This window comes from Cloeon dipterum, chromosome 1, assembly GCF_949628265.1.
Source record: "Cloeon dipterum chromosome 1, ieCloDipt1.1, whole genome shotgun sequence".
In the NCBI taxonomy this organism is placed as follows: Eukaryota; Metazoa; Arthropoda; class Insecta; order Ephemeroptera; family Baetidae; genus Cloeon; species Cloeon dipterum.
In genome coordinates, this window is record NC_088786.1 from 9323778 (window position 1) to 9349097 (window position 25320).

Below are 25320 nucleotides of genomic sequence, written 5' to 3' on the forward strand. Positions count from 1 at the left end.
AATACTTTTAATTTTGGTCATCATGCAGGGGTTCTTTGTCATTAATTCTAGTCTTTTGTTAAAATTAAATAAAACACAAGGGCACTTTCATTTATTACTTTTGCGATTTATTAAACATGCAGCGTCACAGAAAGTTTACAACATCTAGGGTTTCACAATTTTTGTGATTGCAGGGAGAGTTCCAAAAGCTGGTGGCATTAATTCCGTGTTTCGCTCATTTAATTCCTATGCTAATCTATTGGCATTAAAGAAATCAGTAGCTCTCAGCCCTTTCGTGATCATCACTCGTGACCCAACTGCCAAAACAGCCTTCATAACACAGATCAAAGCACAACTTGTTTTGCATATAGTGATAGTGTGGATAGTATTTTACTGAGATTATTTCGCTGTAACGATAAAAATCGGGGCAAGTATCAAGTAAACTTGGAATTTTATAAATTATTTGAAACCCAAAATAAGAAAAATCAACATGTGTTAGAGCTCCAACAATGGAATAACCTTACAGCTACGTATTAATAATTTATTAAGCTGCCTATTGAGTGTACCAAATAATTCAGTTACAAACTAGATTTTTATAGGATTTATAGCAAATATTAGTCAAGCTTTAAATGCAAAGGCGTTAAATTATATTGATCGATGTAATTTGAGCTCTTTAAAAGAAGCGATTTCCCCTGCTGGAAAAATCAAATAATTTATAATCACACTGTGTTTGTTGTTGCGAGCCAAGTCGCAGATCGTGTATCAAAAAATGTAAACCAATTAAAAAGGAAAAACAGGAGGGTTATCAATCATCAAGGATCGCGTTTACCACAGACGTTGGTGTTGGTATTTAAGATCGCTCTGCACCGGCGCTTCGGGAGTATCCTCCGTTACGACGGAAGCTGCACAACTGCTGCGTGGGGTGGCAGCGTGACGAGGACTGTCACTTTGCCTGCAAGCCCAGCATAATGCGAAATAAGCGCTCAAGCTACAGCTCACCGCGAATTATCTTTTGTTAGTTGGTCTCAAAAGGCTTAAATTTAATATTGGAAGATTTTGGAATGTTAAACCATGCGGCAGGAGAAAAACTCTGATTCATTTTTGTTAATAGTTATAAGAAATAAGCGGCTTACCCGTTTGAGTAACAGTTACTGTTAGTGTTAGAATCCATCATCTAGAAGCAGAAGATTGGCGAATAATTGATATTTTTAATTAGTATTTTTGAGTAGGGAAGTAATCAAATTAATTTTTTTTAGAGGAAACATCATTTCTTGGCATGATTCAGGTCTTACTTGAGATAAGTTAAAATAAAGAAAGAAAACATACTTTGACCGACAATATCTTCATCAAAACGCATAGATAAACGTTTTTGTTTATATGTTAAATCGTAATTATTGAAATATTTTTTTAATTTTAATTTTTGTTGAGAAATATAGATGCAAGAATTTGTTGATGTTTCTTCTGCGATAGGTTTAATATTTTTTTTTTATTTCCAACCCATTATCAAATAGGATTTAAGACCAAACACGAACGCCCAAAACACTGGATTTACATAAAAAATAGAATACTAGAATAGCAGAAGTATTGTAAACCAACTTTGTTGGGAATTGATCCATGCGATCTCCGTTCTAGATTTTTATTTTATAAACAGTTTTTAACTTTATCAGCCAATAGTTGAAAGCATAGATTACAGATTTGTATTTATCTTGGACTCTTCTATCCTAAACTGTTAGAACCAGATTACCTTATCCATGGCTCCAACGGGGCGACTGACCAGAGCCCTTCCACTTGCTGGCGTGATGGAAAAAGAAGATTTGCCAGCTGCTCGACTGATAACAAATTGTTAAATAGAAGTTATTTAAGTAAAAAAAATCAATCCACGATTATTTATTCTCGCTGAAAGGCAACGGTTTGGAACAGACTGGAAATTTAAATGAATGAATTACTAACGGAAAAGGCGAGAATAAAATAAAAAAGACGATCATTCAAAGGTGAAATACCTTTAAACATACTGACCGTTCAAACCTTTGAGATAAGATGAATTTTTTTAAGACAGCTGAAGCAGTCGATTCAGCCTTGAAAAATCACAGAAAAGTCGATTCTTACCTGGAGTCAATCTTTGCAGAATTTTTGTACCCTGGCAGTAAGTCGGGATTTGTGCTGAAAAACCTGTCGTAGACTACAAAGTTGTTGTTTTGGGGAATGATATGCACCAGGTCGTAGTGTTTCTTCAGAAAGCCGAGCAGCTTCTCCGACGGCCTGTCAAGCGCCAAGTACTCGGGGTTGATGTTCTCTGCCTGCAATTTGGCCAAAAAATCGATTTCGAGCAAGGCATTAATTTTCAATGGAGTTTGACCTGCAGCATGTGCTCGTAGAGCATTCTTCCACAGCCGGCGCGCTGCATGCTTTCGTGCACGTAAAAGTCGAGAACGCAGATCGGAGTAAGTTCATGGTGCTTGCCAGCTGCGTCGAAAACGTACAGTTTCTTGTGGCCGATCTTTAAAAGGCCGACCACGGTGCCGTCTCCACTGTGAAAACGAGTGAGCGATAGTTTCAATGTGCGTGTCCGATGCATCGACGAGAGCCAACGGAATAAATTTCCTCCCTAATATGGCGGGATGAGAGAAAACGTCGCCGCTTTTGCGGCAGAGTGCCTCGGCGAGGATGGACAAAAGGGAAATTGAAAGTTGCGGCTATTGATGTTTTAGAATGAAAGTCAAGATTAATTACTTTGCTCTTTGTGGTAAAGAAATTGTGATGAAGCGTAAACTAAACTTCAAATGACTCTCAATTTTCCTGAAATAAAACAATGAGGGAGCCGAGGATTCTTCGAGCTCTTCTTCTAATCTTTCAAAAGAATTTCAATAATATTGAATATTATTTTTTCTTTACAATGAAGTAGAACGCAATTGCAACACAATTTTCTATTTAAATCGTATACAGAAAATATCTGAACAAGATTAATTTATTTAAAATGTCAAAATCAAAATAAAAACGGTACAATTTCGATTTAAACGCGATTGAAATTATTTAAAATATTATCAAAATAGCAATTTCAATCCAAATTTTAAATTAGACAAATAAATAAATAAACCAGTTGTACCCTCGCAGCTAACATACGTTTTACTAGCTTTTAATAATTCTACCCTCGATCAAATCAACGACAGTAAAAAAGAAGAATAAATAACCGCCCTGCAAAACCACATTAAATGACAAATTAATCTAAATATAACAGTGTTTTGTGAGTGGGATGGTAAATTTAGATTGCCATAAATGAACATGGATTGGATGTAATAATCAACGTGTTAAGCCTGACAGCTGCTTTGCATACTAAAATATTTGTCTCGCCTGAGGAGTGACGAGATTTCTGTTTTACTTTTCTAGTGATCTACGGCTTTCGGATTAAAGACGACCCACGCAACTATGCGCACGTCGCAAGTGAAATATTTCAATGTGAAGTGAGTTTTAACCCAAGGGTTAAAAAACTACGGTGCATTCACACGTTCCGCTCACTTTACACTTCTCGGTCTGATGGGAAGAATCAATGTTAATGCCCTATCCAACCGAGAAGTGTGAGTTGGTCGAAAATTGTGAGTTCTCCATATGCAAACTATGAGAAATGTAGTCAGCATAATCATTCTAACAATAGACGCCGTCCAATTCAATTACGAAAAGCGATAAACAACTATCTGCACGCGGTCTTCAGGCATGGAATTTCATTACCATGCCATGGATACATCGTGGTAGCAGAAAAATTGCGCATAGCTCAACAACCACACGCGAATTTCCTCTTAGCATGAAAAGTGCAACAATCAATTCAACAATTAAAACTTGAGTTTGTTGAGCAATGCGCAATTTTTCTGCTACCAGAGCGGTATAAATTATTGATTTTTCAAGAAATATGGGGGCTTTCCGATCACTTACTCTTCTCGCTCTGATGGTAAGAATCAATTTTAATGCCCTATCCTAGCGAAAAGAGTAAGTTGGGCGAAAAGTGTGTCTCCCATATAAGGATCTTATAGTTTGGATTTTTTACAAAAATTAAAATACGAACTGCCTATATAATAAATTAGTTTGTCTGCACTCACTCAGCATGCGGTATATGTACTTCTATAATTCTATGAAAATTAAATTGAAAATAGAAGAATTTCAGCAAATTTTAAAGAAAATCAATTTTATTGATCGACAAACTTCATAAAATGATATAAAATAAAAAATATATTATGATCAAATATCTTAAAAAACGGCCAAATATATTATCGACTTTAAGCAAAAATTGAACAATTTCAAATTATTTTTCTGCACTCACCCATCTCCATCAGGATTGGTGAGCAGGTAAACCTTGTGGTCGGAGTTCCTGAGGCGGTCGGAACTGGTGACGGGCGTCTGGAGACCCTGCGCAATGCCCGAGGACACTCCGATTTTGTCCAGGATGATGGCCACCTTTTGCTGGCACTCCCTGCTCACGAGCAGACCGCCCAGAGGTCAGTTATAAATGGTAATGGGCGGAGGGAGGACAACTCACGCGATCATTTGGCGATCATCAGACTCGAAAGAATCGGGCAGCATCGAGCCGTCTATACAGTTCAGTCGGTGAGGAAGGACATCGTTGATGCAAAAGTTGAACTCCATGTCTTCGGCTGGATGTACGGCAGCCTCGGACTACCAAAGTAAAGTACCTTCTCACGGCTTGCTTGCGAATCGAGCGAGTTGCTTTCTTCGAGTGAGGCACCGCACCAAAACAACAGTAACGGGATGACGTCACGCGCACCAATCACTGGCCGCGTCGCAGCCCGCTCGTCACCCCACTCCACGCAGTGTCGACCAGTGATGTCATGCACACTGCATAGTTCGCCGGCGGAGCCACTCGAGCGCGCCAAACGCGCCAAATAATTCCTTCTAGAACGGCATGGATGCACTATCACCATTGTTTCTTCGTAACGCACTGCTTCCCACGAAAATTGGGTAATAATCTTTTTAAAGGCAGTAACCAATGCTGGAAAAAATAAAATAAAATCGTGTTCATTTGAGCTCGAAATCCATTTAGGCCTGACGCGTGTTTGGCGTGCGAGTGTGCAATCACTTTTTCTTAAGTATCATCTTAAGGTTTTTTTTAAACACAGAATTTAAATAGATTTAAATGGCGGGGGTTAAATAAAGGGGCTCATTTTTTAAAAAAAAGATTGCCTTTCAGTCCTTATGATTGCCAAAAAATATTGTTTTTTATTTCAAATAATAATTATACTTACCTAGTAACTTGAAAGTATAACTGTAATTTTCAAATTGACGAATTCGAAGCTCCAATAAATAATTATTTTAAATGGGTCTGCCTCATCAGAATCGTCGTGATATTTTTTTATTATTAAAAAATGAAAAAGGTGTCAGCCAAACATCGTTGGATTGGATAATTATGTATCTCAACAAGAGGTAAAGTAAAATCAGCAATTTTATTCGCGGAAAATTGAAAAAATAGGAAAATTTGTTTAAAAACATATCCTTTCCATTTTTATTTCTAATGATGCAATTTGACATTTGTTTACTGCAAGGATTAATTTTTTCAATCCTTCAATCTCGTTACCTGATATTTATTAAAATAATCGAGTCTTAAAAACACTTTAAACAACCCATAGACTGAGATTCGTTGGCCTAGTACATTAAAAAGAAATATGAAAGTGGAATTTATTTATTGAAGAAAAAACTAAAAAATATAGCCATATTTATTTAAATTTTTAAGATTTATTAACCATATAACTGCGCTTTAACAAATGATATTTTACACTTTTCAACATTTGACAGATAAAAAAATGAAACAGGTGAATGATGAGTTACCTCTAAGAGCTTGTTTAAAAACCTCTTAAAAATTTCCGTTGTCTCTCTTCCCTTATTTTAAAACACGACTTTTTAAGGCTAAACAATTTCTTCAATTCATTTGATAAAACTGATGATTTTTCCTATATAATGGCGGGAACTAAATGAACCTTTGACACAAATGTTCATGAATTTGGGGACAAGATGAAGAAGTGTAAAATAAATATTCGACACTTTTCTGTAATTTCCTTTCTTTCGCAAATTCAATAATTGCTGCAAATTTCGATGAATCATTATAAACTTCTTAAACAATAATACAGATTCCTTCGGAATCAACACTCATTCGTTTCCTGAGAGTTTGTGCTCGTGACAATGGGCGGAGGAACAGGTCTTTGGACGGCAGAGTAGACGCTCTGGTTGTAGTGCCGGCTCCTCCAGTGAATGAGCAGGTAGCCGAGGATGACGACCGCGGCCACCATGTGCGTGGCCACTGAGCCGAGCAGCAGCAGCACGAGGTCGTCCCGTTGCGTCGGACACCCCAGTCCGGGCCACTCGGCACCGCTGCTGCTGTCCACGCAATCACAATTACTTGTGTCCGTCGGCACAAAGTCGACGACGGAGTCGGTAGAGTTTGTTAACGTTTCGTCCAACAGAGGCAGTGTAGAATTGTTGGTAAAATCTGTTGCTTTTAAGATGCACTTGACTTCGAATATCCAGATGAGACGGATGATGTGTGACACGAGTGAACAAACGCTGGCGAACAACGAGAAAATCATGAAGCAAATGCACAGGGCCTGAAAATCAAAATTAATATTTTAATTATGCAAGAAGTTTTCGTCAAAAGGCAGAGGCTGTTTTTAAACCGAGTTTAAGATGGAAAATTGTTGTAAATTTTTTTGCTCCTTATTTTAATTCCGAATTTTTTCAGGATGCCCTTCTGGAGCGTCTGAAGTTGCAATATTATGAATATAATAGTTTAGTTTGATTTTTCAGGATTAGCCATTTTCTTTAAAGTTGGTCTACGTTTTCATTACTAAGTTTTATGATTCCTTATTATAATTTTTCAAAATAATTTTTATGGAGCAGTAACCCTTAATTTCCCAAGTTGGACCTTTGATTTTCAGATAATAAATTTTTCCATAATAGAGTAACCTTCTAGGAAACTCTTAGGATATTCAATGGTTTTAACATATTTTTTCCCATAAGGATTTTTAACTTTTGGAGCTCCATAACTCGCCAACTACGTCGAATAAAAATCTTTCCCCTTAACTTGTTGGATTCTACACAAATTTAATAGTTTCGTTATAAACTAACACGTCGAGATCCCAAGTGTTTCCTTGCGAGGTTTACCTGCATTTTTTAATTAAGATCTAAAATAATTAAAAATTGAGCAATCAGTTTAAATTTTGACTCTACATCAATTTTGGGGGGAAATTTCACTTGCTTTTTTACAGTTTTTACACAATTTTATTTCTAGAATAGCGCAGAAATCGTTTTATAGACACCCGCGCATGGAGCACAAAATAAAGACATTTACCCTCTCAAACCCCTAATATCTCCCTTTGCCTTAAAAATATTGAAATATCTTAATTTACAACTCGAGTGTAAATTACTCTACATTAAAAGAACTGAACATTTTGTCAGTTACAGATTTTTTCTAATTTCGGTTAGGCGTTTTTAGTCTCATGAAATGTGATGTGAATTAATGACTAGGCCTTGCTTGCCGAAAATCAATAAAAAAAATGAGTATATGGAAACCCGAATTGAGCTTGTACATGAGGAAGAGAAAGAGCATTTTGTTCCGTGTTTCGGGGTGTGCGTTCACGCAAGCAGGGGTTTTTGAACTCACAATGCACGACTGGTTGGCTTCACAGACCCAGTCAGGGGCAGGCACTCCCGGGGCCAGTCGCCGGCACCAGCACACCAAAATCAACCCCGCCAGGCCGGCCGTTAAATTCTGAAACAAGCGTGTTTATTGTAAACCGGAACAGATGCCACTACATCGTCAAAATAAAGCTGGAGAATTTATTTTTTTAAATTAACACTTACGAGGGCGCCACTCCAGAAGGGTAGGTCTCTGAAGAGCAGGAATGGAGCTTGCAGGACGAGGAAAAAGGCGACGACGATTGCGATCACTCCGGCCACGGCCAAGAAGGTGGACAGGAAGGCGGCCAAGTTGTGCCACCGGACAACGGGGGGTAAATAGCGCAAAGGAACTGGAAACGAGTCAAAGTTTTTTTTCTAATAAAACATCGAAAAAATTTAACATATATATCCTACTCATTTTTCAGTGCTTATTTTTTGGGAAAAAACTGAAAGTAACGCGAGCTAATGGACACTGCAAAAATCTTCACTGAAAAATGCACAAAAGTCTCTTTCAAACATCAAGGTTTCAGACACGCTCTGCAAACTCATTAACAAAAGTTTTTCAATTATTCCAAGACGCCAGACAGTGCAAAAAATGGATAATAATTATCTCGAAGCGGAAAAACGGAAACAGATTATCTCAGCTCCTTTTTCCAGCGAAGATGAATGAGCTATAAGAGGTGCGAATCGAAATTAGTCTCGACCGAAATCCGTGGAGCGTTGCAATCTGCTGTTACGACTTTCTGGTGCTGTGAGCACAACCGCCCTGCCAGTTCATTGTACTCGTTTCGTAGACGAGAAAGCCAATTATTTGGCGTCAAATTAAGACCAAACATGGGAGTTGTAAAAGAAAAGTAGACACCCGCGCCGTGAGAAATTTCCGAGATAAATTGTAGATAAATTTTAACAGCGTAAAGTAATTTAAATTGTTGTTGACGGCGTGTTTAGTAGGTTCCAAAACATTTAAACAATTTTACTTTTTGAAAGGCGTTCTCTCGTCCAATGACAATAGGGCTGTGAAATATTGTTGTTGTTTTTTTCTGAGCTTCTAATCGTCATGGGACAATCAAAAGAACACAAATCATGCAAATTTGAGTCATTATTTTAACCATCCTTAAAATCACCGAAATCTGACAGCCAGCAAAAATTCCCAAGCCATAGTGCAAAATTTTTAGCTCGAGAGCGAAAGCACATTTTAAAATATTAAGTGAATTTTTCAAGAATAAAAATTTCGGAAACACGATTTAAAGAAAATTTCAGACTTTAATTTTATTAGATTTTTGTCATAGGGAGAAAAAAGAAAATTATACGTCGTATTTTTTAATTAACGTAGTCTTCAGTAAAAAATTAATTTCTTTTTAATTATATCGATGCAAGTAAATAAAATAGAAGATTCGGAAAGATATATCAATCGTTCTTTATTCAGGGGGTTTGGAAATATTAAGATCATAATCGATTGAAATGTTCTTTCGCAATTTGTTTGTTACAACGTTGTAGGACGATGAACTCGGTATATTTGCCACTTAGAAGATTTGTGTACCGAAGAGTCAATTTCGGTGTGGTTTACCTGTCTGTTTAAAATGAGTAAATAAAAACATATTTTTTATTTTTACCTCAAAAGTGCAATAAATTCTTAAAAAGCAAATAAAAACCTCTAAAAAATGGTGGGCAGAGAATAATTCCTTAAAAAATGCCAAGTACGTGGTTGTGAATAGCTATAAACAAAAATGTTTCTTAATGCACTAATACAATAAATTTAATACCGTATAAATCGACTATGTTGCTCCACGAACCTGTCTAAAATTCACAACCCTACTGATGAAACAACAAATATTTGAAATGTTCGGAAAACTTTTCCTTACACGGAAGATTAACTTCTAATAATTTCATCAAAGGTGATTTTCTCAGGCCATTGCATAACAGCATAAAACAAGATTCTCACTATCCAAATAATCTATAGAATTATGTACTGAAATTACAAAGGAAATCTTGGTAATAATTATTTATATATCTACAGTCATCAGAGCGCTACTATGACGCAGAAATTTGTCGGATAAATAAGAGGAAGTTTTTTTTAGCAACGAGGATGAAGTCTGTTTCATTCACAATACGGATCTCCGGTAATGATTAAAAATCACAGTAATTTTTCATAATTTAATTAGGAACTAACTCCTGCACAACAATTAAAGCTTTGACCAACGGAAATAAATAGAGTTGAACTTTTAATTTATTCATAAACATGAGCTCTTCTTGGAGCCCAGCTTCTAAGGCAATAATTTACATTTATATGCCGAGATTCTTATAATCCTCCGAATACGGCAGACTAAAGGTGCAAGTCAGAGGTGAAAAATGAGAAATATGCAGCAAACTAATAATTTTTCCCGCCGTCAAGAATTGCATTTATTTTGTGCTGCGCTGTGCACGTAAAGCATTCCTGCCGACAATAATTATTTCTTGCGGCGAGCACCTCTCTTGTGTACTTTGTGTTATTAAATCGCGGCGCATCGCAGCATGTGAGGAATTGGTGTGTTGCAACACGCACAAATAAATGCGTGAGCAGGAATAAAAGCTTTTTCTTTCGCATAGACTGCGTCCGAGGTCAAACAAGGTCGCTTCTCCGAGATGCTGGTTGCCTTCAACCTCAATGACTGCTTTTAATATTAATATCTTCTGATTTTGTGGGCAAATTTCTCCTCACAGTCCATGCCGCGAGTAAACAAAATCAGTTCCATTTAATATACACACACGCTCAACAAAAGGAGAGAAATTTAGAAATCCACGCCGCGAGAGGATTAAAAAATACAATCAAATATTCCCTCGTGGTCCAGCGCAGGTTCCTTTTCTCGTTCGCGCATCCGGATTTGTAGTTTTAATTTACGCCTTTTCAAAGATTTATTTAGTGGTTGAAAACAAACATTTTATAGGCTCGGTTGGCTGGCAGGATAATTTCGGCTCTGTGATGGGATGGGCTTGAATATGAATCAGAGAAATGTCCGCAGGATATCTAATAAAGAGAGCCCGTGGGTGGAACGGCGCTAATGCGAGCAAGCGCGCCGGCCCCGCGCTTATCAGCCCACATTTGTCGGAAATTACACTCTAGACTCTTCCAAATACAGAGAAAGAGAGCGCTAAAAATAAAAATAAAAAAGTAAATAAAAAAGGCGCAGAGGAGAGGGTTAAAAAACGCACTCTTCCGGACCTAAAGTCTAAATATGTCATTTTGAAGACTTCCAAGATAGTGTTTAAAACTGTTTCGTCGCAAGACTCTCTTAATTGCAGGGCTCGGAATACACCTGATATAAAGTATATTTTCCGCAGTAAAACGACCTTTTATTAAGTAGGCTAAATAAATTAAAAAACTGGGGCCCTTTTTATCTGTGACAAACAGAATTGAATACTCGCTATAAAATTAATTAATTTTTATAATTAAATTATAAATTAAAATTTTGTAACTATTAAAGTTCTCATAATTGGTCAATGCATTCATAATGTATTAAAACGTGTCAAAAATAAAAAGCATGTGAGAAAATGCAGAATTCCTGACCAAAAATCTACCCAGGAGGGTAAAGCCGGAATATGCCTATAGAATTTATAGTATAGTTTTTTTCATCTATAGATTCTCTGAATTTTAAAATCTCAAAAACCTGGAATACATTTTGTGGAAAAAAGATTTATTGACAAACTAAAAATAGTGTAAACCTGTAAAAAAATTTCCGAATTCTTAAAATTAGATTTAGTAAGCAGGATATTTCTGTAGAAATGCAGATAAATTAAAAGTTCAAATATACTTTTTTAAATTCTGTGTCTATATAGTCCTGCGTAAAGAAACATTTTGCTTACGGCCACGCTGAATTAAAAATTAACTCAAAAAACTTAATCATGAATATTTTTCTAAGCTTCCAATCGTCACCGAACCACGAAATAAGTGCGAATCATGGAAGTACATGCTTAAACAGCCATACTTAAAATTTATCTAAAAACAGTTTAACGCCATTTGAATTGCATTGTGAGTCATGTGAGAAAATTGTCCAATTTTTTTAAACTTTAGGTGGAATTTGAAGCCCAAAAATCTTGTTGATCTCTTTTCCAGTCCAAATCATCAATCAATCAAAAAAGCAGTTAAAAAAGTGTGAATTACGCTGAAATTCATGCAGTAAAATAAAGATTAATGAATAAAACACAATCTTTATACAATATTTTAGCAAACTAAAAAGGATTTTTACACATTTTTCATATTCTAAAAATGTCGTAATTTAAAGTGACAAATTTAACAAAAGAAAAATTTTATAATTTTTATTAATTTACATAGGACAAATTAAAGTCATTTTTAATAGTTTGTTTTCATGCGCCATTAATTGATATTTATGTCATCCTGTAATTAGTAAATGATAATTTTTCTTATTAAAAATAAAAAAACGGATTTACAGAAAAACTACCGTCACTCCAGACTCTATTTTAAAATACCGTTCCCTGCTCTCGTCACAGAAATTGAATATATAAGCTGTTTACATATTCATTGCGACAAAAATCCTTTTTTGTAATCATTATTGTAATTTTTGGTCCTTCCTAAGTGTGTCTGGGTGGAGAATAAATAAATATAGAAATAAGTGAAAAACTCTTATAAGCCATCAACCTGAATGCTCCTCATCAAGTTTCCAGCAGAACATTTAAAGTATCACCTTTCTGACACTGATGGGCAGTGCTCGCAGACAGGAAGCGACTTAATGGAACAAAGGCCCGTACGAAAATAACACGACGCAGAATGCAGAGAGAAAAAGAAGCGTGCAAAAATGGCAATACCTCTTCCGTTCTGCTGACTGAGGACGAGCATCCTGCTGTGCCTGATGGACGCCCTGGTCGGCTGGTGGCGCGCCGACAGGGGGGTGCGGGCCAGGTTGACCGGCACCGTGGTGGTCAGGTTGACGGCCTGCGAGGGCGGCGCATCGGCAGTGGCCGACGCGTCCAGCAGGGCCGACGCGCCCAGCTCGGCCATCGACATGTCCGGCTGCTGCGCGATGTTGTCGTACAGCGATAGCGGCCGCTGACCCCTGGCCCTGACCCCGGCCTGCCGAGGGGGACTGTCGGCGGCCATCAAGCCTGCCTTTCTTCAGGTCACGTGCTCCTCTGCATGGCCAGTCGTGTGGGAAGCGAAAGGAAACGAACGAAACGCGGCCAGTGGAGCGTGTCCGAGGCACCCGGCTCGGCTGCGTCGGCGGAACTAGCGTGGATTCTCGATCGCGACGAACGCGCGCGCGGCCCCTTCGAGCGGCCCGCCGGTGCGTGTAGGGGGAGTGATTATGCCGGCCCGCGCGACATGCCCATTATGTGCGTGTGTGCTGTTTATAAATAAACCCTATCCTGCTCTACGAGCGCTGCATTATGTGTCTCTACTCTTGCTTCCTTTCGCCAGTTCGGTCCCAATGCCCAGAGCTTTTTTCGGCTCAACTCGAGCATAAAATTAATTTACACAACATTTGACATTTCCGCATGCCCCGTGAATTGATTTATCCGTTTATATCAACAGAATTGGGCAGTTGCGTCGTTGCGTGCACAGAAAACAGGAATTCAATTAGGCTGTTGTTTCTTTTCGAGGAAATGTTACTTTTGTTTTTCACCACGGCTCGTTATTTTGTTTTTTCGTATATTTTTAATTTGATTGCTCAAACTTGATTGTTTTTTGATTAGATATATCACACAATTGCTAACAAGAAAAAACAAATTGCATTTATTTTTTATATTTTAGATGAATAAGCCATTTTGTTTAAAAAAAAAAATTTAAAATTATTAAATTAAGAGACACGCAAATTTGGCTAAATAACTATAAGGTCAAAAGAGTAATAATTGGCAGCATTTAAAAAATCTCTAATAACTGATATTTTTGCTTCTCTATAAGAAAAGTGAGGGAGGTAAATCAGATTACCTATGAAACCCCATAAATTTTCCAAATAAATATAAAATAAATAAATAAATAAGAGCAGCAACTTACCTTAAAATTAGTCTAGAAAATTTGGAGCCGATTTTATAAAGGTTCTCACTTTCTGGTTAACTTAAAAAGATATATATATATATCGAAAAACTAAATCTTCTGTTAATGTTATTCTGCATCCGATTTTTATTTCTTACTGCATTTTTACAACTAATTGTAAGTGAAACCTTACATATATCAAGATTTTATATGTATTGTTCTGAAATTTCGTTAAAGGGTCATCATAACCTAATTTAAATAAAAATCGTTTTGAAAAAATATTTTTTATTGTTATCCCTGTAATATTGACAATTTCTCTTGTGTTAAACAGTAACCGGAACCAAAATATTTTCTTCTGACTTAAAGACAAACTTGGCTGGCAGCAACCATTCCAAAATAAAGAGGTTGCTGGTTGGCATTTTTTATCGTGCGGTGCCTGTGCACGCCAAAACGAACATCAAAATCCCCACGCACACACCTTTGGAATATTTAATTAGATAAAAGACGCGGCCTCGCTGGCGTTTGTTCTGGTCGTCTCGTCACAGACAAACAAAAAGCACTTTTTCACCGTCCGCAATAGACTAGAAGCGCTTTCGAAGAAGACGATGAGTCTCTCTCGATTTAAAATCAAAGCAGAAGAGTGCTCCCAAACGACCTGGCCACTGGCACCAAGCCTTTTAGAAAAATAGCTTTCTCTCTCTGCCTGCCGATGATTTGAGTCTTTGTCGCCGCCCCACTAGACAAATTCAAAGTGAAAGGCACTCTGGGTGGGTAAGTCTTTTTTGGTATTCCGAAATCAATCAATCTTGCTCACTCGCTGATGAGAACGGAGAGAGGAGAAAAGTCAGTGGAAATGACAGCACGCTGCGGTATGTTATGATTTAATCCCTTTATTAACCAAATACAATAATTGAAGTTTTCTATTGGATACAGATTTTCTTTGTAAGAAATGAGTTAAGCTTCTTTGACAATAAATATTCAGCGTAAACTAAAACATAAGAATGTTGGCGTCTAAAAAGAATCTGTGAATGCTCTTACTTGAGGACATGTAAAAATTAACGAAAACAGAAAAAAGTAAATTGTAGATAATTGTTTTTTTCATTCTTGTTTCTTTTTATGCTAATGCTTAGCTTCAGTTCGGCACGTTGTAAAAAACACAATAAATTACATACAACTTGCATGGACCTCCCAAGTCCCTGATCCACTCGGAGCCACTTACTTAATGGAATCACAATAATCATCGTAATACTTGTTTCGACAAACCCCTTGAGTTAAAGTAATTGGTTAAATGAAGCCACCTAACTGAATGCTCTATCAGTCTACTAGGTTGATGAGCCAAACCCACCGGATCAGCTTCTGGGAAAGTCGACTCGCGCACGTCCGATTCCATTCATCAAACCCTGCTTAACTTGTTTTCTCTTTTTCTTGTGTTATTTGTTTTTCTAACTCTTTTAAACTTCACTTGTTCGTGCAAAAAGAAGAAAGGCCCAGAAAATCAAGCATATTTTGTCAGCTCCAGAACCGAGTGCGGCAGCGGCAGGACACAACCCATTTCCAGGAGGGATAAAAACGATTAAGTAAATGTGCCAGTCGTCGCGGTTAATCTAAAATGCAAGAGGACTCGCTCGCTCGGTTCGCTCCTTCAGATATTGGGGAATCATAGCCACCAAATATGCACGCATTTTCTTGCTCTTTCTTGCTTTTCTGCCCTTATTTATATATCACTTTTCACAAAAATAGAGTCCACTTACAAAAGTGAGTGACATGACATGGTTTTCTTGCTGTCGAAAGGCTAATAAAGAGGGCTTTAAGCTGCCCCGCCGTCCTTGCGCAGGGTGCTGTGGTCTTTCGCATTTTACATTGAGTTCTCGGAGCCGGAGTCGTCAGCCTGCAAGAATCACGTGCATAGTTAGTGACTAAGGCATTGTGAGGGATGGAGAGAGTACACAGCATTTATGGCACTGCTAAAATTGCGTTTTATTTCTGTGAACATACAAAGTTAGGCAGCGAAAGTGAGGAAAAAGCGGCAGCGACGGCGGCGAACTTGGTCCGCACGCACATGCACCACCTTCCGATAGTTAGGCCAGATCAGGTACACAAACACCACTTTGTCAAGATGCTTCGTACGTTTGCTTTTTATTTTATTAATAAAATGTGACTAGTAGAAAAATATGCACGCATCCAATGCGCCTTATCCGAAAAATATAGCCCACAGTGTGTTCACAATACGCGGGCGAGAATTTCTCTGGTGCAAAATGCTCGCCCTCGGCGTGGTCAATAATTATTATTTTAAAGCTACGTTACTACAGAGTTAACTACTACAACAAGAAGTGCTGGAACTGACTTTTGAGTACACAGCTTGGTAACAACAGTGCAGCCAATTGATAGGAAAGACACAGCTTGGTTCCAGAACTTTTTAGTGTGTGTATGTGTGTATTTGACCAGTTCTATGTTGTCCGTGATGAGTGACAATGGAGTCGTATTTTATTTTTATAATAATAGGCGCCGGCTCCATGCATAGGAAAGTTTTGAGAGATTATCACAAGAGAGAAGAGCCGAATTCGATAAGATCACAACTGACTTTTGTACACTACATCAGGAGTGACGTAAAAGTCCGCCTCATCACTTGGGTCGACTACACTAATTTGGAAATCACCCGACTGAAGGATATGATCTATGTTGGTTACAGAATTGGCAGGCTTGGGTAAAATGAGTAATGGCCATTTTCTAGCTTCCCTGCCAGCAGCACACTCGATTCCCCGACCCTGCGAGAGTAGATTGAATAAATGACTGTTACTGGCCTGCAGCTTTTCAGGTACGGAGAGGTCAAGCTTAAGGCCACAGTTCTTTTTCTGACAAGACGAGCACGAGTCCACGTGACACAGCTCAACCGAGCAGTGTTTCAAGTGCCGCAGGAAAAAGTGCTCGATATATGTGCTGACAGGGAAAAAGAGATCGCATACCTCGCATCTAACCTTTTTCTGAGCTCCACCACGTCCTGCCAACGGCGCCTTGGCCGGCTGAGGTATGATGGTTATCTCGTCATTGATCTTCAGCGGCTTCAGCAGCGAGTCAGAGTTGCTGGCGCGCGCTGGCGGCCCGGTTGGCTTCTTGTCCATCACCCGCTTGGCCACCACGCTGTGCGCAGAGTATACGTGGTTCTCGAACTGCTTGTACATGCCGAACGTAGCCGTGCACACGGTGCACTTGTAAGATAAATGAGCCGGTTTCAGAGTCATATTGTGGTCCTTAGCAACGTGGTTTAATAGCTTCCACTGGTATACCTGTATATTAAAAAGGTCTGTTAGTTACTTTAAACATTATCTAAATGAAAATAGGCAGCTAAATTTATCAAAAATCTTTCAAACAAATATATTGAGCAACTAAAAATTAATGTCTCAACATCAGCGCTGTCACACATTTTCTTGAACACAAGACATTGATTGAAAATAAAAATATCCTTTTGATTGATAAAGTGAGTCATGACAGTTAAGAAAAACAGTTAGGCGCTGGAAATGTTTTTCTGACAGGCAGTTTTGACATTGAACGACACTTACTCTTCCGCAGACGGGACAGCGTCCACCGTCTTTTCCCTTATTAGAAGCTTCTTGCATGCTTGAAGTTACTAGTCCGTGCGATCCAAGCAAATGTCTTTCTAAACCCTGATCAGTGAAGAAGCGGAACTGGCACTTTTGGCAATTCAAAGGAGGTCTATTGTAAATCATCTTGGGATGGATTTTCACTTTATGTATCCACTGCATGTGATTACGGAGTTGTTCAAGGTCCTGCGAATGCGCAAAGAGTGTTACGATGGAAATCAAAGGAAATTAATTCAAAGCCAACTAACCTTGATGTAACCGTCGCATATTTCGCAGATGACAAAGTTATTCTTGCCACCCTGCTGACCAGGCTTAGTCATTTGGCTCGCAGCGGGACTGATAGAAGTGCTGGATGAAGTGTTGGTCTGCCTGGGCAGCGGCGTAATCGATATGCTAGGCTGTTGCAGAAGTTTCGCAGCAGGGGACTTGTTTGTAGTCTGAAACAAGTTTTTAATATTGAGCGTTTCGCTGGAACGGCAGCGGAAATTAATTAAAAATACCTGAATTGTTAGCGATCCAGAAGACAGTCCCAGAGGAACAGTGGTGCCGCCTTGCATCAGACTTTTAAGTTGGGCAGGCAAGACTTGGTTTTGCTGCTGCTGCCAACGCTGGAAGGTTGAGATCAAACTAGTTTTCTTGCGTTGTTTACGGGCATCAGAACATTATTTATATGTTTAAAGGATTTAAAAACCAATTAATTAATTTCAGAAGCCAAGAAAAGGTTGTAGCAGCAATATTTTCAGGACTGCCTAATACTTCTATGAGCAAATTTATATTTTTCATTCCCATTGAAGATCGAGTTTCTCAATTCTAGAGCGCATGGATCAGTGCAAAATTTAGTATTAAGTTAAATAAAAATCAAGAAAAGAGGAAAATTATTTGCGTCAACAAGAATTAACTCGTTGAAATCAATTTTACCATCATTTAGGAACTTCATTATAAATGTTATTTTCCCGATTTTATCAGATCGGAGGGTGTAAGTACAAAATTGAGTTTACCAATTAAAATAAGATTAAATTTACATAATTTGAGATGAATCCATCTAAATGCCACCGTTTGAATGTTACAAATTTTCTTGATTTTTTTAACGAACTTGAAACATTAATTGTATTGGCCTAAAGAACCAATGAAAAACAAAATAAAGTAGCATTTCAGAAATTAAAAATGACCCATCAATCGATTTGTCACTTCAATGAGAATCATAAATATTTAAGCAATGTCATCCTGATTTATCAAATTTAATTTTTTTTTCGAAACACTAACATCTGATCTTTGTTACCAGATGCTTCAAATAATTTTTTATTGCAAATTTGAAAGAGGAAAAAAAGCCAATTACTTTTTTTTCAAGTTTTTAACATAAAAAATGTAGTATGTTCTCACCTGATACATCTGATTGTTGGACAGCTGATAGGCGGCGTTGGGGACCATCATCTTCTGGTTGAACATGGCTCCAGTTTGGCGCAACTGCGACGGGGTGATCGCCTTAGGCATGGCCTTTAGGTCGGGCAGGTAGCGCGATCCCATCGCCGGGCGACCCTTGCCCCTAGCGCTGCTTAGTATATTGGGCACCAGGGTCGTGCCAGCGAGCTTGGGCATGAGCGGATGCTGCGCTAGTTGGCCCTGGAGGCGGGGGTTGCCAAACTGCGCCATCGCCTGCGTAGGCAATATCTGCCGCTGCTTGGGCACGCGCGGGATCTTGGCCGGTGGCTCCCAGTCGAGCGGCGGCTCTAGGTTCTTCTCGGGCCGGAAGCGCTTCTGGCAGGAAATCATGTGCCTGGTGATCTTGCTCTTCTGGTTGTCCTCAAACGGGCAGTTGGGACACTGGTGGAAGGAAGGAGCCCGCTCCATCCGACCGCATTTCTTGTGCTCGGTCTGCATGTGGATCAGGATGTCCTGATTGGTGCGCATCGTGACAGGGCAGAAGTTGCAGCAGTATACAAAATTCTTGAAGTGCGGAATCTCAAGGTGGTGCTCAAGCACCACGTCCGACTCCGTCTTGAAGTTGCAGAGCTTGCACTGCTTCGTCTCGTGCTTGTACGGCTTGTTGTTCTCCTTACTCTGCTCCAGATTTTTAAGCAAAGACTGCACCGCGATCTGGTTCTCGGTACTGTTTGAGCTGCTCTTGTTCATCTTCCGCTTCGTCATTTTCAGCAAGTCGGTCTGGACGTACTCCTGGACCATGTTCATTCCAATGTTCATGAAGAACTTGCCGATCGGACTCTCGAAGTAGGATGACGGCTTCGGAGCAGGGCCTTTGGCGTCACTTAAATCACTGTCTGAATCGTCGTCGATTTCTTCGTCAGTGTAGTCAGTGTCGTTGGGGTCCAGTGCACCATCTTCTCCTGCCGCCTCTCGTTCAGCCTGAGAACGAAAATTAAAATAATATAGGTGACGAGTTAGTAGCAAAATTTTATGGCAGTCAATTACAAAATAATATATAAATCAAGTAGTGAACTTTTAACTATTTCCTTTGACAAGGAAACTCTTGGGGTGCTTCAATTTATCTGGTTATAAATAAATGAGTCACACATTTTCTAACAAAGTAAAATCATTAGGGGATGAACTTTTTAACTCAAAAGTGTTAACGAGTCGTGGAGCTCCCAAGGAAAAAGTTTCTTAAGGGATTAAACATGGGATACGATTTACAATCAAATTTCTAGGAAATAATCAACTTTTTGCTCGTTAATATTCAAATTGTTGCTGCACTTTTTGATATAAAAATCTCAAATTGAATTCTTCAGCACATAACCTTTTATGTAACCTTTTTTATAAATAATAATTATGAATAAATAAATAATTAATTTAGCAGTCTTAGGTTAACCTACAACCTGATTCAGCTTTTTTGAATTAAAGAGTATAGCTGGCTGGCTTCCATTCAAAATGTTTACTAATAAAAGTAAATAATAAGAATACGCATCTAGTTATTAATAGGCAATACCTTTTCCTGTGCCTTCTTCTGTGCTCGTTTTTCCCTCTCCTTCTTCTTCTTATCTTTTTCCTCCTGCCTCTGTTTCCTCCTCTCCTCTCTTTCCTTTCGCTCCTTTTCCCTAACACCCTCGGCAAGTTTCTCTATAGTATCCTTTAAAGACTCCTTGGCGGGCTTTTCATACACATACGGAACTATAAAAGAGGGCGCCTCGACGACGTACATGTCGTCGGTGAGCCCCGCCTGGGCCTTTTGCTGCTTCGTCGCCGCGGCACCTGGGGGCGGCGTGGCTGGTTTTGACTTGGCGCCCAGCGGGTACACCCCCTGCGCGGAGGACAGGCTGGCGCTGGGCCCCGAGGGCGCGGTCAACGGCACCGGCCCCCTGCCCGAGAGAATGGAATTGGTGTCGATGATGACTAAGGTCGGCTCTTTTTTGCCGTCTTTGCTGCTGGCCGCGATTTTCGCCAGAGCCTTCGTATCACTCACTATTATAGTGTTCTTTTTTGGAATTTTTTCCGCACTGCTCGACAGACTCTCGCTCAGCACTGATTTTTTGACGGGCGTGATAACGGCCAACGGGTCCTGCGGCACGATCTCCTCGATGTCGGAGCCGTCGTCGTCATCCTCCTCGCCGTCGATGTATCTTTTGTTCTTCAAGGAGTTTCTGCCGCTCCTGCGGGGGGTCAGGTTTAAAGCCTCTTGCTGGCTGTTGGAGGTGGTTTTAGGCGCGTTAACGACTTTTTTCGGCGGCGTCTTGACGTTGGACGCGTCGTTTGACTCTTCGCCACCAACGCCGCTGTTGTCCAGAGGGTCGCCGTCCTCAGTGACCTCCTGTATATCGCCGTCCTCGTCCTCGTCGTCGATTTCCTGCACCTCATCATTGGTCTCCACTTCTTGAATCTCATCTTCTTCTGCCTCTTCCTCCTCCTGTTCATCCTCCCCATTTATCTCCTCGCCGCCCTCCAACTCACAAACACTGTCATTGTCCAAGTCTTCCCCGTTCTGGTGTTCCTCCCCATTCTCCTCCTCAGCACTGAAAGCGTCTGTCCCCGAAATACCATTGTCTACTGGATAATCGTCCGAGCCTAATTCCACTAAAATGGGCGCTTTCTTGCCCGCACCGTCATCCGAGGCACTAATTTTGGATTTCTTGGCAGGTGGCGGACTGTCACCGCCATCACTGCCGCCTCCATTTGCTTCCCCGTTGCTGTGCACCTGGGCGGACGCATCCTCCCCGTTGTCCGACTTGTTCAATGCCTCCCCGCTAGGCATCATTACAGCTTCCATCACAAATCTGGAAAAATGAAACCGTGGCAACTTGACATCTAGGACCAACTGTTTGTTAGAAAAATATTGTGTTTTCTTATTTCACAACATGTTTACACTTCTTCAAATTGCGTAAAAATATACAAAATTACTGGGTGTCTTTGTGATGAATATTATTTATAAATTTTATCGTGCAACGTGTTAAAAAATATATAAAAATGGTGTCAGACACGCTTTCAAAAAATAAAAATTAAAAAAAGTAGCGTTGAGAGTAAAACTGACCTAACTTCATGATACAGGAACAATGCAAATTCATTGACAATAATTAGGCTAGGGCAAATGAGAATCTAAGTAAGTGATTGAAATTCAGTATTGTACTAAATAGAGTAAACTTAACAAAAGAGTAATACTTACAAAAAAAATTAAAAAATACTGGGCCTTCAACGTAGCATCGATAGATTCAGCACGTCATGACCTGGGAACAGGGCGAGAAGGACGATGGTTAGAGTACGTCGTAGTGCGATGTGGAAAAAAACGTCATAAATAATTAGTGTTGCCGAATAATGCCTAGCAGCGGCGGGGGAGGGTGCTCGGCCGGAGAAGGCAAACAGCGAAAAATCAATTTTGTCCAAAGTGTCCGTGATTTTTTTTGCCCCTAGTGCGAGGGCACACATACAGAGCGCAGCACTGACGGCGGTGCGAACACACTACTAGCCCTTCCTAATCGCCCGCCGATACCTAATCGTGTCCTAAATTCGCCGCTCGGTGCCTAGGCCGGCCCAACGCGGCCCACCGGGACCTTCGGGCCACCCGAATCGCCGAAATCGTCGGCACCGTTCGAAATGGCCCGGCGAATTCCCGCCACACGCGCACCGTATGTGCTTCGCAGCTGCCGCGCGTACCTAGCCTACCAAGCCTAGGATTAGGAAGGGCCGACCGGGGCCTAGTCGGCCGATTCGGGCCCGACAAGGCGTCGGCCGGCGATGCCGACATTCGCCGACACATGCCATGCACTACAAAACCAAATTCCAGTCTTACCGGGTGTGACAACACTCTCACGTCCCGAGATATGGGCATGCACCGACCTGCTCGACGTCACTAACCCCTGCTAAACAGGAGAAAACTGCCAAGATGGCCGCTCGGGGGGCGGTCACGTGATCAAAGGAACCTGTGACGTAGAGGTTGAGTTGAGGGGCTCTGGTAATTGTCCAATCAAGATCCCCGATTGGGTCACGTGGTGCGGACGGGGGGCCCCGGCCAACCGACGTCGTGGTCAAAAATTATGCTCGAAAAGTCTCCCCCGACCCTTGGTCACCGAATTTGACCCCTGGACACCCAGGGCACCGGTGTCCGAGGGTGCCGGCTAGCGAGCGTGGCCGCCAGCTGATTGTGACACATTGACGTCATGCAAGTTCAATGTGCCATCAGCGGCCGTTCTGCATGCGGTACTTAGCCGCCGCTGCACCACCCTTCGGCTGCCTGCGAAGCGGCCACCGCGGCCCGGCCGCTGGCTTGGCTCGGCTAGCTGGCGCGCCCAATTCCCAATTCGCGGCGGCTGTCTGTGCCAGCTGCACGCTATCGCACAACACGGACACATCGCGCCGCCGGTCAATGTTCACAATATATATTTTCTATCCGCGCTTTTCGGGAAAATACTCAGTAGGTCGGCCTGATTAGTCTGGTTGAACTCTCCGATAAGATCAAAATATTTTTCGTCCGGAAATTTATGTTGTCCAGAATGGTCTTGATGACATTCAAATTCAACTTATCTCTGCAATATATAATAGAATAGACCCAAAGTTTTTACATTTTCCTTCAAAAGTATTGCTGCTCTCCCATTTAAATATTTTTCGACCGGAAGTTAAAATTTGTCTGAGTGAAAAGGCCATCTCTTTGAAATCAAAAATTTCAAGTGGTCACAAAAGCCTAGGTTCTTTAGTTATTATTTTTTATTTTGATTTAATTTTAAAGAAAACCTACCTTTTCCATGAATTTTAAACAATCAATTATTTAGCAATATTCAACGGAGGACAAGTTCAAATTGCTGAATATTGTTTTTGTTTAATTTCCTTCATTTGACTGTAAGAAAATCTCGACGGTTTTGAATAATTTTTGGCCGCTTGATACCTCTAAGAACGAGTTTCTTTTTTTTAATATTTAATATCAACTTACAGGGGTGAAAATTTTTCAACAACCCTGATGGTTAAAATTTTTATTCTCAGTGCTCAAGGTCGTAAGAATTCAAGCATGGCACCAAACAATTATGGTGACCTTTATTTTTAAATATTTAAAATGTTCTTAAATTTATTTGAAATCAACAGTAAATAATGATACGTAGTTTTATTTAATAATTTATCAGAGAAAAATGAGACATTTATTTTACGGGACATTTGGTTGGTCACACCTAAATTTATCAGTACCGTAAAAAAATAAACTAAAGCGAGGAGGCTGATCCGATGCCCCTCTTTGCTGCACACAATAGCCTATTGATTTTGTGACTGGTTACAGTTTTAATTTTTAACTCTTTGGCGCGAGTGGAATCGCGAGGTGTAAATCAGCTGCGGCAATCTCATTCATGATGTGAGCACTGCCATCAATCCATTCACTCAGCGTGCGTAATAATATGCTATATATTATGCATAGCGCAATGCAAACACATGCACATGCACACAGCACTGCATTCATTGAGGGCCGCGCGCGAGAGAGTAAACTGTCGCATCTTGCAAATAATGGATTGCGCGCGCGGTATTAATTTACCTTGTACACACCATAGTTGTGCATGCACAACGCGCGTTCCGCGACCTGCCTCTTCTCTTTGCTGCTCTCGCGAGTTATTCCAGCTGCCGCCGGTGGCTACAGGGAATTTCTCTGCCGATATTTACGATTTACAATAAATATTTTTTATAAGAATAATAAATATTTTTATAAGAATATAAATTATTATTATTAAACAACATCAAATATTTGGTAAATAATGAAATCAAGTGAAAGATTTGATCTAAAATTATGTGTAAGCTTTTCACTACTAGAAAGTTATTATTCTAAAACTTTAATTTGAAATATCCCTAATGACAGGGCGACATGTTGCGAAATATTTAAGGAAAAAACATGATTAAATACGTAAATGATGACATACGCAACACCGAAACACGAAAGTTTTCTTTCTCATTCATGGAATCGTCAAGCATGAAATGGAAAAGTTATTCTGACTTGTAAATGAACAAAGCTAATTTAAAATTTAAATGCGACTATCATTTTAGAAAAGCTAATTCCTTCTGTTTTCTGCCGAGGAGGTTTTCGAGTTTGAAGAACTAAATTATATTTAAAGTTTTGAGGAGTGTTTTTCCACCGTAGAATTTTGAAACGAGGAAAACGCCGAGTGACGCAAACTAATTTTACGCAATCCAATGATGACTCAAAATATATACAAAGGGGAAATTCAAAAAGCAGGGGCGAGAGCGGATGCGTCATTTGGGTCGTGGCGTACGTGTCGGAGATAATACCCATTTATTTCCATAGATTTTGCAATCTTACAAAACTTCTCTTTTGCATTTGAGAAACACTCAGGCTGCGCGAGCACGACTTTTCTCCGCGTCCTGAGAATCAGCAAGCGGACACAATAACAGAACAAGAAGTCGAGCATAATGAGGGCGGTCGAATATAATAAAAAAAATTTAGGTGCAGCTGTCTGTACAGCCCCCGGCATAAATAAGGGGGAGCTTTTTTCGGAGACCCCGACGCCGCGCGTCGCGTTTCCGGAGCCGAACAAGTACTTTTCCCGACATTGGGAGAGCGAGCAAGATATTTTCAACCCTGCGAGAAGCAAAGGCCGGCCGGATCAATAAAAAGCAGTAACTCAGGCAGCCAATGATTATTTTCGAATGCGCCTGAATATTGATTTTCGGCGTGGT

The 25320-nt window shown here is 40.0% G+C and overlaps 3 protein-coding genes across 9 annotated transcripts in view; all 3 read right to left on the reverse strand.

Annotated features, from left to right (window-relative positions):
* Nucleotides 1-85: 85 nt before the first annotated feature.
* On the reverse strand, nt 86-4725 carry LOC135941900 (alpha-tubulin N-acetyltransferase-like). Of its 2 annotated transcripts, XM_065487677.1 has the most exons (7): nt 4505-4725; nt 4289-4438; nt 2336-2507; nt 2086-2276; nt 1724-1808; nt 1113-1153; nt 86-931 (listed from the first exon to the last, which is right to left on the reverse strand). In XM_065487677.1, exons 1-7 carry the CDS (start codon nt 4609-4611, stop codon nt 805-807), a joined length of 873 nt encoding a protein of 290 aa, XP_065343749.1. In that variant the 5' UTR covers nt 4612-4725; the 3' UTR covers nt 86-804. The 2 variants fall into 2 exon arrangements, with proteins under 2 accessions (XP_065343749.1, XP_065343758.1); XM_065487686.1 differs by lacking the exon at nt 1113-1153 and having other exon boundaries at nt 4505-4724.
* A 970-nt stretch (nt 4726-5695) lies between these two features.
* Nucleotides 5696-12972, reverse strand: LOC135948109 (uncharacterized). Its single transcript, XM_065497188.1, has 4 exons — nt 12454-12972; nt 7837-8003; nt 7637-7744; nt 5696-6581 (listed from the first exon to the last, which is right to left on the reverse strand). Exons 1-4 carry the CDS (start codon nt 12743-12745, stop codon nt 6120-6122), a joined length of 1029 nt encoding a protein of 342 aa, XP_065353260.1. The 5' UTR covers nt 12746-12972; the 3' UTR covers nt 5696-6119.
* Nucleotides 12973-14488: 1516 nt separating this feature from the next.
* MEP-1 overlaps nt 14489-25320 on the reverse strand; it is a 61590-nt gene continuing 50758 nt past the window's right edge. The window contains exons 1-9 of one of the 6 annotated variants that reach the window (XM_065487382.1): nt 22448-22840; nt 21824-21884; nt 20156-21437; nt 18598-19578; nt 17718-17852; nt 17466-17654; nt 17176-17403; nt 16582-16902; nt 14489-15506 (exon numbers count right to left, since the gene is read on the reverse strand). In XM_065487382.1, coding sequence (XP_065343454.1) covers nt 15474-15506; nt 16582-16902; nt 17176-17403; nt 17466-17654; nt 17718-17852; nt 18598-19578; nt 20156-21430 — 3162 coding nt within the window. In that variant the 5' untranslated portion in view covers nt 21431-21437; nt 21824-21884; nt 22448-22840 and the 3' untranslated portion in view covers nt 14489-15473. Of the gene's footprint in view, nt 15507-15570; nt 16384-16581; nt 16903-17175; nt 17404-17465; nt 17655-17717; nt 17853-18597; nt 19579-20155; nt 21438-21823; nt 21885-22447; nt 22845-25320 lie in introns of those variants that run through there. The other 5 variants (XM_065487399.1, XM_065487390.1, XM_065487356.1 and 2 more) reach the window with 5 other exon arrangements.